General features: G+C 53.0%; 1 protein-coding gene across 1 annotated transcript in view; it reads right to left on the reverse strand.

Annotated features, from left to right (window-relative positions):
• Positions 1-13,716, reverse strand: part of LOC123754691 (transient receptor potential cation channel subfamily M member 4) — a gene marked incomplete in the record, with an annotated part of 261,293 nt that overhangs the window by 107,584 nt on the left and 139,993 nt on the right. The window contains 1 exon segment of the mRNA XM_069326277.1: positions 1,863-2,017. Coding sequence (XP_069182378.1) covers positions 1,863-2,017 — 155 coding nt within the window.

Consider the following 13,716-nt stretch of genomic DNA (forward strand, 5'->3'; position numbering starts at 1 on the left):
ACATAGAATGCTCCAAATCACATGTGCATTTCCATAGGCCATTGCTCCTTGTGCCTCTCTGAAGGAAGGGGGGGGGGGGGCAGGTTCTGGCTCGTGGTTCCTGGTAGGCCTAAGAACTCCATTCACACTGACTGATGCCAAAGTCCAATATATCCATATCAGCCTGGATAAGCTCTGGGAAGCCTCCGGGTCTCGCCCAGAAAATGGCATTTCGTTACATTCAACACTTTTTTTGCTGTTATTTCACTATACAGGGTATACAGTACATACATTATATACATCTATTCATATTTTTATAAACCATAATGAACCACTAAGTAATTTTGGTGTGTGAGGATATAAAATCTTCTCACAGTATAAAGCTTCACGAGACAAGCTGACTCAAGCAGACGACTTTACCTGGAGGAGCAAAATACCCAGAAATATACTATACACATCACTATTATTACTACTAACATTGCTATTATCAGCAGATTCCTGTCACTAAATCGTGAATATGAATCATTTTTCCAAAAATTATTTTCTTAAGGAACATGAGGATACATTGCACGATGCATACATTCAGAAACCTCAGCTGTGTGCTGTGAATGTCTGCCTCCTGCTGTGAACATCATAACTAGAAATGATATCTGAGCCTTGTACATAAGTGCTATTACAGTCAGGATCATCTGTGACACTATTATTGCAAAATAATTGGAGTTATTTATTAAGTGATACTATGGCCCTGATTATTAAGTGGTGCTGTGGCCCCTAGCTGCACAGCCATGCTGTGAGCTTCAGCTGCATCTGCAAGCCTTGACTGTTCTAGCAATACTGAGGCTCTCACAACAAGGAGGAATGCAGACGATTTTTTTTCATGAAGGCCTCTGTTTACTGGAGTCCTGAGAAACAGGATGTGAGCCCCGTGAACCCAAGGAAGTTTTGAATCTTATGATATACCATCAAATGTCATATGTAAGGTGGCGCACCCTCTTTCCCCCATGATATCACGGTGGGCATAGTGCAGTGGTTAAGGGTGAGGGTCACCACACGTAAGGAAACCTTCCTAAGGGAGCTTTCCCCAAACACTCCAGGGAGATAACTGAGTGCAAGAGCAGTACATAAGAAGCACAGAGGCAAGTTAACTTGAGCACAGGCAACTCCAAGCCCACTAAACTCCTGGCTCATGCTGCACAGCCATGCACAGAAAATGCCTTAAAAGCGAAACACCTCTTAACTGAAGACAGGAGACCCTAGCCAGAGCAACAGAATAAGAAATGTTGGTGGAGCAGCTGACCGACCCTATCTGCTGCTCTCCTTCCACAAAACGAGGTGAAAGGAAAAGAGGTGGGGCTAATTAGTTTGTGAAAGTTTCATGAATTTTCAATCTTTTGTTTACATGGTTGGGGGAGTTCTGTAGGTGATTTTGAGGCATCGGTCTGACTTCTATCCAGCAGTGGATTGTTTTGTTTTGCCAACTTTCTGGGTGCTTTCCTGGTGGTTGCGAACATGATTAAAATTCAGACAATTTTATCATAACACTACTGCTCTCTGTGCTTCTACAGAGGGGGGCCAGGTTCTGGTTTGTGACCCCAGTAGATCAAAAAGAACTCAGCGACTGATGGCAATCTAGTAGTTTGGCCTTAAATCAGCATTGTAGCTTCATGGACCCACAGGGGACTTCTCCCAGATAAATATGTTATTTGACTCCTTGTGTGGTATTGTTTACCCATTAAAGCTATGAATAATTAAATTTAATTTAATTTTATATGCCTAAAACTCTATGTATTAGTGGATTTATTAAACGTACTCTGTAACAAATAATAATAACATGCAAAAACTACTACATGGCACTCATCCTAACAATCATGCCTGGCACTCACAGCCTTGTTGTAAAGGTGGCGCAGCTTGTCTACAGTGAGGTAGTCAGCCATCACCAGACCATTCATGATGAAGAGCTTGACGAACTCCACTTTCTCCTCCAGGAGAGCAGTTGTCATGAGGTCCTCTAGGGCACCTGATGGCCAGTCTTGCTGTCCTGGCCAGACATAAAAATGATGACAAAGATGCCAAATACAAAAAAAAAAAAACCAGCGTTGAATGTAATGAAACGCCATTTTCTGGGCGAGTCCCGGAGGCTCCCCGGAGCTATCCATGGCTGATATGGATACCCTAACTATTTTGCATCAGTCGATGTGGGTGGAGTTCTAGGCCTACCGGGGACCACGAGCCAGAACCTGGCCCCCTCAGAGAGGCACAGGGAGCAATGGCCCATAGAAATGCACATGTGATTTGGAGCATTCTATATCTGCCATCGACCGGGACAGGCACCCAGAAAGGTAAGCGCCACAAAACAAACCCCTTTTCTGGTTAACAACAAAAATCGACAAAGAAGTGGACAGAACTCCCCCAGGAAAACGAACTAACAAGCATGACGTCACACGAGCCGCGCCGCATGTCTGCGCAGCTCCCCCCTCCCCGGGAGAGGGAAGGGGCAGCCCCAGACCCACGCGCCGGCGATCCCCGCCCCAGTTCTGAGGCTGGATATCAAAACTGCGAAAAAACCTCGCTGACCGGAGGGCGGGAGGGTGCCGGGAGCCTCCGGGACTCACCCAGAAAATGGCGTTTCATTACATTCAACGCTGGTTTTATGAGGGGAGCCCCTACGGCTCCCCGGAGCTACCTCACCAAAGACTACCTAAGAAAACAAGGGGACATACCCAGGAGGCGGTCGGTGAATCACTCCTCAACACGAAGTTGAGACAATAACCCAAGGTATATCATTCGCCAGAAAAAAGGGAGAACGGCTGCAGACGAAGAAACCTATGATCACGACCATAGGAGCCAAAAACCACTGCGCCTGAGAAGAGCAAGAAGCTCTGCCACACGGCCCCCAGAGGTGAATGCCAACACAAAAAGAAAACCGAGGCAAAGCAAACCTGACCCCAAGGAGCCACAACCACCAAGGAGAAGAAAAACAGGAGAGCACCCTGTCCAAAGACCAGGACGACACAGCCAGTGCATAAGCAGGCCGGAGGTGAAACAACGCATGATACAACCTGCTAAACGGTGCAGAAGGAATATCGATACCGAAAGCTAGGAGCAGAAACCAAGGTGCCAGACCCAGGAACGGCCCCAAGCGCCTCTACATCCTCCGCAAGCCAATCCTATGACAGCCCCAGGAGGGAAAAGAAAATGCAGGACCAAAACGAAAATGCCACAAGTGTGCAAGTCCACCTCCACAAGTGCAGCTGACAGGGAAGGAACTCGCATAAGGAGCCGCCCCGCACCAACATCCTGCAGAAGGGCAGGAGCTAAAAGACTCATTAAGAGGAGCAAAATCGCTCGCAGGAAAACTAGTAGCGCCGAGACAGTGTGAAGAGAAGAGATATTCACAAAAGAACAAAAAGGCCAACACCCAGAAGCTGCTGGGAAGAGGACCCACAAGCCCTAGAAAGGCCCGGAGGGAAGCCCAACCGAATGACAACAGACGCACCAGAAAACGAGAAGGAGCAAAACCGTCCCGAACCTTCGAGAACAAAAAGCAAACACAAAGGAAGAAGGCACCAAAATCCTGTCGCACCCGAGACCAAAAGTCATGCAGAAACCCCAAGAAGAGGGGGACATGATGGAGAAGGCCCGTCCCGGAAAAAGGGGACGAAGATCGTAGAAAAGCACCCACCGACAGGATGGAAACAACGGGCACAATGGACAAGGAAACAGAGCCCAGGGAGGGGCCGACGCCCACAAAGCACGTGCGGAGAGGGGGAACGGAAAACCCCACACCACAAAACTGCAAGTCCCTCCCAGAGGGGTTGAAACACCCCAGCGGGGACCAACGGGGCCTAAGGCCTCTCACGTGAGCCCCACCCCAGCCCCGGGAACCCACCCTGCAGGCCCCGGGGCCGAGCTGTCCCCTCAAAGCCCCAGCGTCAAGAAAAACCCCGGGGCAGCCGTGAAAAACACGAAGGAAGGGAGCCCACTAGGCTCTGGAACTTGAACCGAAACCGGAGGATAGGCGAGGGGCGAGACGAAGACCCCAAGCTCATCCCCAGCCAGCACAATGAGGCGGGGACAAGACAGAGAATCTAAGGAACATGAAAAAACCAGGCCCGGCACAGCAAGACCGGCAAGGAAGGAGAGCCCCAGAGGGAGCACAGAAGGGCCGAACAAAACGCCACAACCAATCCTGACACACAGCAGCAGTACCAAAACCGCAGCAAAACGTCACCACACTCCCCGAGGAAGCGACAGAGAAGATAGATAAATCGTACACGAGTGGCACACAAGGGGACACAGGTGGAAATCGAGCACCCAACCGAGCCACATGGACGGTAGAAGAAACGTGTGCAGTGTAACAGGCAATCAAAAGAACACATTAGGCAGCCCAACATGGGCTGACCCCATACACAGCCCCAAGCAGAGACGAGAGTGCCCAAGAAGCACAGAATCCGCCCAACAGGCAAACGACAGGGGAGAGGTGGAAACAAAGAGCCAGAACCCAACCTGCAAGCACAAGGAGGCGAACACAAAACCTCTGACACAGGAAAACTTACTACCAAACAGGCACCACCACCGTTGCACTGCGGAACAAGGTGGAGGCGGTGCACAGAAGGGCCGAACAAAACGCCACAACCAATCCTGACACACAGCAGCAGTACCAAAACCGCAGCAAAACGTCACCACACTCCCCGAGGAAGCGACAGAGAAGATAGATAAATCGTACACGAGTGGCACACAAGGGGACACAGGTGGAAATCGAGCACCCAACCGAGCCACAAGGACGGTAGAAGAAACGTGTGCAGTGTAACAGGCAATCAAAAGAACACATTAGGCAGCCCAACATGGGCTGACCCCATACACAGCCCCAAGCAGAGACGAGAGTGCCCAAGAAGCACAGAATCCGCCCAACAGGCAAACGACAGGGGAGAGGTGGAAACAAAGAGCCAGAACCCAACCTGCAAGCACAAGGAGGCGAACACAAAACCTCTGACACAGGAAAACTTACTACCAAACAGGCACCACCACCGTTGCACTGCGGAACAAGGTGGAGGCGGGGGCCCCGAACTCAAGCAAGGTTAGACAAGCATAGGAGAGGGGCAGGAGTACAGGCAGGAACCGCCTCGAAAGGGACAAGAGGCCACCCGCAGACACCCGTGAACCGAGGAAGGAATCAGGTGGAGAGAACAAGAGCTGCCCAGTATGGGCTAATAGCCCTGCAGTAGGCACCTCGGGTGATACTGTCCACGTTCTCAAGGACATATGTACACCCATTCCTACTCCCAAAAACAAAAACAGCGTCAGGACAAAGGAGACGCCAAAACCGCACCAACTCGCCTGCAGAACATAGGTGCGGAAGGGCCATGACGCAAGCGTTCGAGTCCGAATCCGCCGGCGGCGGCCAGTGCGCCCATGCTGGAGAGGAGGGGAGCAGCGAAGGAAGCTCCCCACCCCTAGAACGCAGGGAAAAACCTCATGATTTCCCCACAGCAGCACCCCAGAACACCCCCAAAGCAACGGGGCACGGATTGGATTAAGAAAAGAGCAAGAGGCGAAGCCCCCCCGAGAGAAATGGAAGTAGAACACATGTGCACACCGCCTGGAACCAAAACAAACTCCCACGGTGCATGCGCAGGACGTGAAAGAAAGTAGCCCAACAAGGCGAGAAGTAGCCCAACCGGTTACAAGGAGCCCAAACGGCGACAAAGGAGCCCAAACGGCGACATAGGAGCCCAAACGGCGACATAGGAGCCCAAACGGCGACAAAGGAGCCCAAACGGCGACAAAGGAGCCCAAACGGCGACAAAGGAGCCCAAACGGCGACAAAGGAGCCCAAACGGCGACAAAGGAGCCCAAACGGCGACAAAGGAGCCCAAACGGCGACAAAGGAGCCCAAACGGCGACAAAGGAGCCCAAACGGCGACAAAGGAGCCCAAACGGCGACAAAGGAGCCCAAACGGCGACAAAGGAGCCCAAACGGCGACAAAGGAGCCCAAACGGCGACAAAGGAGCCCAAACGGCGACAAAGGAGCCCAAACGGCGACAAAGGAGCCCAAACGGCGACAAAGGAGCCCAAACGGCGACAAAGGAGCCCAAACGGCGACAAAGGAGCCCAAACGGCGACAAAGGAGCCCAAACGGCGACAAAGGAGCCCAAACGGCGACAAAGGAGCCCAAACGGCGACAAAGGAGCCCAAACGGCGACAAAGGAGCCCAAACGGCGACAAAGGAGCCCAAACGGCGACAAAGGAGCCCAAACGGCTACAAAGGAGCCCAAACGGCTACAAAGGAGCCCAAACGGCTACAAAGGAGCCCAAACGGCTACAAAGGAGCCCAAACGGCTACAAAGGAGCCCAAACGGCTACAAAGGAGCCCAAACGGCTACAAAGGAGCCCAAACGGCTACAAAGGAGCCCAAACGGCTACAAAGGAGCCCAAACGGCTACAAAGGAGCCCAAACGGCCACAAGGAGCCCAACCTGTCCAGAACAGAAGGAACCAGTATGGAGGCAAGCTCCGGGACACGCAGGAGGTAAGCCGCAAAGGCCAACCGCACCACAGGCGAAAAGATGTGGTTAACCGAAAACCTCCTGAAGACGGAACCGAAGAAACCACAGGGACACGGAACCGAACCCGGGGAGGAGCAGAACCCAAGCCCAAATCGTACGCAGAGGGGGGAAAGAAAACCCTACTCCTCGCAACAGTAAGCCCTGCTCAGAAGGACGGAAATCCAGGCGGGGCGCAATGGAGCCCAAGGCCCCCAAGGCCGCTCCTCCCCAACCCCAGGGGCCTCTGCACCAGGCCCCGGGGCCGAGTCGACCACCAAAGCCCCGGCCCCAGAACAAAAGGCCGGGGCAGCCGAGAGAGCTGAAAGAGAAGGGGCCCACTGGTCAGACCCCGGAGCATCAGCCGGAGGAACAGACTCGAATGCCTCCGCAGCTGCCCCGGATGGGGCAACCCCAGAAACTGCCCAAGTCTCAGAACCTCTAACCCCGCCCCGACCCCGAAGCCTGCAAATGCGTAGGGGCCAGAAGCAGGAGGGGGAAAAACAAGGGGGGCGTGGAAGAACCAAGGCCGAAGCGACCAAAACCCCTAAGTCTGGGTCCCTACACAAGCGGGGCAGCATCGGGGCGTCCAGGGAAGCAACAAACCCGAGCGCGTTGCAACATTCTACCCTGCAACGCGCGAGCTGCCTGTACCCACGGGAATTCAACAACAGACTGGGTGAATGGAGTCACGAACAAGCAACAAAGCTCGCAGGACTCAGGGTCGAATGTGTCACTGACCCAACAGGCAGCATGCCGGAGGCAAAAACAAGGAGAGTCACCCTGAGACAAAGGGACAGAGCAACCCTCAACTCGCACAAAGCTAGAGGAGACGCAAGGGTCTAAACTATCGGACCCGAGAGCCCCCAGCGGGTTTCCCAGGGCCCCTAAACTGGGTCTGCTAAGGGTTATCCCAGGCAAGGCACTGCTAACCGGCGCCCCAAACTACCAAGCAAACTGCTAAGGCTGAACCCACGGGACGTGTCTACTGGCGAGGGCAAAGCAGGGGGTGCCACCACACAAACGAACCTAATATAAAGGGGGGGGGGGTCACAAGGCAGTCCCCCCTACCAGGCAAAAACAAATATAAAAGAAAAACCACACAAGTGGACAACGTTCCCAGAGGGAACAGAGCCAGCCGCTGTCATAGGTGAAAACTAGATACGCAGTACCCTGCGCCCCACCAGTGCTATAACTACCACTTACCCCAAGGTAAACAAGGGAGTAAAACCCCCAAACCCTCAGGGCGGCCAAACGCCAAGCAGCGAAAAGCCAACAGAGGTAGACCCAAGGTGGTCTCGTAGCGTAGCCCCCTTTGAGGGGGCCTCGTAGCCTGGTGGATAGCGCGCAGGACTCGTAATTCTGTGGCGCGGGTTCGATTCCCGCACGAGGCAGAAACAAATGGGCAAAGTTTCTTTCACCCTAAATGCCCCTGTTACCTAGCAGTAAATAGGTACCTGGGAGTTAGTCAGCTGTCACGGGCTGCTTCCTGGGGGTGGAGGCCTGGTCGAGGACCGGGCCGCGGGGACACTAAAGCCCCGAAATCATCTCAAGATAACCTCAAGAAGGTGACTAGTGGAAGGCAACCCCAAGCCCCAAGGGCGGTACTTACAGGGCACTCAGGGAAGGTGACCCTAAGCACATGCAGCCCGAGTACCTGAGAATACTACTCCCAGCTCACACGACCACCGTAAGAGCAGCACTGCAAACAAGTCACAGCACTGAGACAAGACTGGAGCCACACGACCGTGCATTATCCCATCAGCCGAGGAACTGGGGCAGGGATCGCTGGCTCGTGGGTCTGGGGCTCCCCCTTCTCCCTCCCGGGGAGGGGGAAGGGGAAGCACACCGAAGTGCAGACTCCCGCACAACCGCTCAAGCAACCGCAGAGCAACCCGGGACCCCCTCCTGTACAGCCGAAGGCGGGACCACAGCCGCAGTAACACTTCTGGAGGAAAAGACAATGAGTGGCCCAAGAGCCCTAAACAAGGTCCAGGTCCAAACCTGGGACGGAAACAGATGAAAAAAACTCCAGATCACCAGGAAACCAAACCCGGCGATCTGGAAGGAACCATCCCCTGGCGAGCAGACAAGCGGACTGACTGGGAGCCCACACCAGCCTGTCGTCGAGGTAGGCCAGACACCGAATCTCAGACAGGGCACTAAGATCCGGTAAAGATGCAAAAAGTATACGAAGTGCCCATTACAAAACAGGGAAGACAATAAAAACAGCAAACCTGAAGCCCCACCACCAACTGTGCCAGTCTCAGAAAACCGGAGAGGAACGTGCCAAGAAGTGACCTGGAGGTCCAGGGCGACCATCCAGGCACCCGGCCCCAACAGAATCCGAACAGGAGACAACAGTCCTCCGAGGAGGGCATAGAATCCAGGGCGCATACTGAAGAAGTCCAGAAGAACTGCAGACGGGAAAAGTTCATGACCGCAAAGAGCAGACGGGAACCCCAGAAGGAAGGGGTGAATCGACCATGCCCCACACACCCACGAAGAAGAAATGACGAAGCGCAGGGGAAGAAGCCCACCCCGCCAGCTCTGAACCCCCCCAAGGGGGAGAAGCCGTCTTCCGACGCCCAATAGAGCCCAATAGGCACAGGAACCGGTACACCTGTTGATAGACGGTTGAGAGGCGGGACCAAAGAGCCAGAGCTCAACCCCCGCAAGCACAACTAGGTGAGGACATGTATTGTAAAAGTACAAGTCGCCGACTAGTGGGCAGAGAGCACCACGCCGGCCAGGCAAAGAAGGCACAAAACTGCATCAAAAGGCCCACCTCGACAGCAAAACCGCAAAGTCCCAGCACGACCACAACATGTGCCAAGACCCAAAAAGATCAGTCTGCAAGCCAGGAAGACCCCGGAACCCTCAGAAGGCAGAAACCGGGTCACACGAGGAAACAAAGTCCCCTGAACCCACAAAAGGGGGCCCAAGAGGAAGAAACCTCCAGAACGAAACCAAGGAACCCAGAAACGAACTAGGGGGAGCCCAAACCACCACATTTTGTCGGCGGAGAACACCATTGAAAGGCAAAGCACAGCCCCCAGCAGAACCCCCTGGGAAAACGGTCCCAACAGACCGAAAACCGAGGGACAAGGTGTGGGAGCAAGCATACCAGCCAGGGGCACTGAACCTAAACCCAAAGGCTCAGACCCAAAACAGAAAATTTGGAAAAACCCGGTGTAAAATCAACACCCAAACGTCCCCAGAGAAACAGGCAATAAAACACCAGAAAAGCAAAGAAACGGATACAGGAGAACAAAAACCCTGAAAAAAAAAACATGAAAACTCACCCGAGACGCTCGCTCGCACACCCAGGCGCATGTAAACAAACTGCAACGCCACCCTGGTGGCCACGCCGGGAAACCGGCAGACGAAATGGCCGCCAGCAGGGGCTGTGACTGATGCTAAATACACAAAAACACGCCAGCAAATGTGGGAAGCAAGCAGACTGGATGGGCGAAAAACGCCGCCCAACAGCAGAAAAACCCCGGCAGGGACAAAACCGCCCCAGAACTGCTAGCAGGCATCCCCCACAGCCCTGGGAACCAACAACAGAGGCCCCGGGGCAGAGTCGTCCTCCAAGCCCTCCGCCCTTAAAGAAAAGCAAGAGACCATGGGAAAGGCAACAAGAAAGGGCCGCTGGTAAGACCTAGAAGCCTTGGCAGGAGGCACAGGCTCAAACCTCTGTCCCCAACACGAACGGGGCAACCCCCGAAAACCGCCCGAGTCTCTGCCGCAACTAAACCCCGCCCCGACCCCGAAACCCGCAGACGGTCCAGAGCCGAGAACATGGAGGGGAAAGGGGCGAACAGCACCTAACCAAATGGGGCGGCCACGGGGCATTCGAGTGGGAAACCAACCTAGCGTGTTGCAGCAACCTAACCTAGCTTGCAACACGGATGCCCCCTGTACTCTAAACAGTAATAACATCAGGAGAGTACTGGAGAACAAGCACGGAATCACTCGCAAGTCTCCGGGTCAAGGTGTCAGTGACCCAACAGGCAGCATGACGGAGGTAAAAATGGCGACTGTCACCTGGAGACAAGGGAACAGCAACCAACGATCCTGTACAAGACGGGTTGGAACCCGGAAGACACATTCAATGGTTCCCCGAGCCCAGACAGGGGTTTCTAGGGCCCGTAGGGGTAACAACTACGGCAAGCCTGGGCAAGGTGTTGCTAACCGGTTAAGAAACCCAAAACAAGAGGGTAGATTATAGCACTGAAAACCCCTGAGACGTGTACAATCACGAGGGCCTAGCAGAGGGCTGCCAAACACTACCAGTGGAACTATAACCACCTTAGGCAGACCCCCACCAGGCATGAAAAATTAAAAACAAAAGAAAACCCCCGCAAAAGTACACCGTCTTCAGAGGCAACAGAAACCGGCCGCCACTTAGGTGGCAGGCTGTGCAACACCTTGACACCCTAACCAGCACAATGCCAATCCCTACCCAGGACCAAACAAGGGCCCCAAGCCCCAGCTAGCCCCAAAGGGCGAGGCAAATGTCGAGCAGCAAGAACCTCTACGGGAATGGTTCCCGAACACCCCAGGGAAGATAACCCTGTTACGCAAGGGCAGTACTCACAGGGCGCTTTGGGAAGTCAGCCACTAAGCACATGCAGCCCCGGCACTGATGAGGTACTCCTGGCCACCGCACAACACAACACATGGCAATGAACGCCACTCAAGGCAAACACCGCCTAGGAAACTGAGGCCAGAGAAGCGTCAATCCCGGTTGACATTAGCGAACACACTGAAGCTTGGCAGCCGGCACGGTAGGTCCGGGGCTCCCCCCTCCCCCTCCCGGGGTGGGGAGGGCTGCGCGGACGATCGGCGCGGCAGTAAAGTGTGATGTTTGCTTGTTTCCTTGTGATTGTAGGGAGTTTCTACCTCTCCGTTCCGTTTTTGTTGTAGTTTTTTACCATGTGGGGTTTCTTTTGTTATGCCTACCTTTCTGGGTGCCTAACCCCGGTCGATGGCAGATAAGGAAAACCCCAACCACAAGGGGTTTTCCAGGGCCATTGCTAACTGAAACCTCTCTGAAGGGGCCAGGTTCTGGCGCTGGTCCCTGGTAGGTCTGAACTCCTTAGCTAATGTCCCGGTCTAATATAACATACATTAGCTCGATAAGCTCCAGGGAGCCGTAGGGGCTCCCCACAGAAAAGGGCCGCTGGTAAGGCCCAGAAGCCTTGGCAGGAGTTACAGGCTCCAAAACCTCCGTCCCCAACCCAAACGGGCAGCCCCCGAAACCACCAGTCTCTCGGGCCAAACTAAACCCCGCCCCCCACCCCGAAACCCGCAGACGGTCCGGAGCCGGGAACAGGGAGGAAATGGGGCTAACAGCACCTAACCAAAACGGGGCGGCCACGGGGCATCCGAGTGGGAACCAACCTAGCGTGTTGCAGTAACCTAACCTAGCTTGCAACACGGATGCCGCCTGTACTCTGAACAGTAATAACATCAGGAGAGTACTGGAGAACAGCAGAGAATATCTCTCGCAAGACTCTGGGTCAAGGTGTTAGTGACCCAACAGGCAACATGACGGAGGTAAAAATGGCGATTGTCACCCGGAAACAAGGGCACAGCAGCCAACGAACCTGTACAAGACGGGTTGGAACCTGGAAGACACATTCAATGGTCCACCGAGCCCCAACAAGGTTTTCTAGGGCCCGTAGGTTAACAACTACGTGAAGCCCGGGCAAGGTGTTGCTAACCGGTTAAAACCCAAAACTAACAAAGGGTAGAGGACAACACTGAAAACCCTTGCGATGTGTACAATCACGGGGGCCTAGCAGATGGCCACCAAACACTACCAGTGGAACTATAGCCACACTAGGCAGACCCCCACCAGGCAAATGAAAATAAAAACAAATTTTTATGGCAAATGCCGAGCAGCAAGAACCTCTACGGGAATGGTTCCAGAACGCCCCAGGGAAGATAACCCTGTCACGCAAGGGCAGTACTCACAGGGTACTTAGGGAAGGAAGCCCCTAAGTGCATGCAGCCCCGGTACTGATGAGGAACACCTGGCCACCGCACAACACAAAAAATACAGCAGTTAACGCCACGAAAGCAAACACTGCCTAGGAAACTGAGGCCAGCGTCTGAAGCGTCTGTCTCGGTTGAAATTAGCTTACGAACTGGTGCTAGGCAGCCAGTGTGGTGAGGTCGGGGGCCAGGGAGGACTGCGAGGATGAACGGCGCGGTAGTAAAGTGTGATGTTTGCTTGTTTCCTTGGGACTGTAGGTAGTTTCTACCTCTCTGTTCAGATTTTTGTTTTAGTTTCTTACCTTGTGGGGTTTATTTTGTTATGCCTACCTTTCTGGGTGCCTAACCCCAGTTGATGGCAGATAAGGAAAAACCCCAACTACAAGGGAGTTTTCCATGTCCATTGCTCCCTGAAACCTCTCGGAAGGGGCCAGGTTCTGGCGCTGGTCCCTGGTAGGTCTGAACTCCATAGCTAATGTCCCGGTCTAATATAACTTACATTAGTCCTATAAGCTCCAGAGAGCCGTAGGGGCTCTCCCACAGAAAAATATTCTGATAGAGAAGGAGATATAGGGGTAGTTCTAGGTAGAAAACTATCACCCAAGGACCACAAAGAACATCGTGAAAGGAGCGTATGTGTTGCTTTCCAACTTCAGACTTGCTTTTAATTACATGAATGGTGAAATAATAATGAAACGGGTCATGACTTTTGTAATATTAAAATTGGAATATGCAACAGTTGTATGGTACCTGAATCTCAAGAAATACAAAGAAACTGGAAAAAGTGCAAAGGCATGCTACAAAATGGCTTCTGGAACCGAAAAACAAGTGTTATGAGGAGAGATTAGAGGCTTTAAACATGCTAAAATAAGAAGACAGAAGAAAAAAGTGATATGGTCTCCACTTACAAAATACTAACAGTAATCGACCATATTGATAAAGAGGAATTCTGGAAACCAGCAACATCACAAACAAGAGGACACAGATTCAAGCTAAGGAAACAACGGTGCCAAAAAAAAATTAGAAAGTTTTCTTTTGCAAACAGAGTGGTAGACAGTTAGAACAAGTTAAGTGAAAAGGGAGTGGAGGCCAAAACAGTTAGTAGTTTCAAAGCGTCATACGACAAAGAGTACTGGGAAGACGGGACACCATGAGCATAGCTCTCATCCTGTAACTACACTTAGGTAAT

This window comes from Procambarus clarkii, chromosome 18 (assembly GCF_040958095.1).
Source record: "Procambarus clarkii isolate CNS0578487 chromosome 18, FALCON_Pclarkii_2.0, whole genome shotgun sequence".
In the NCBI taxonomy this organism is placed as follows: Eukaryota; Metazoa; Arthropoda; class Malacostraca; order Decapoda; family Cambaridae; genus Procambarus; species Procambarus clarkii.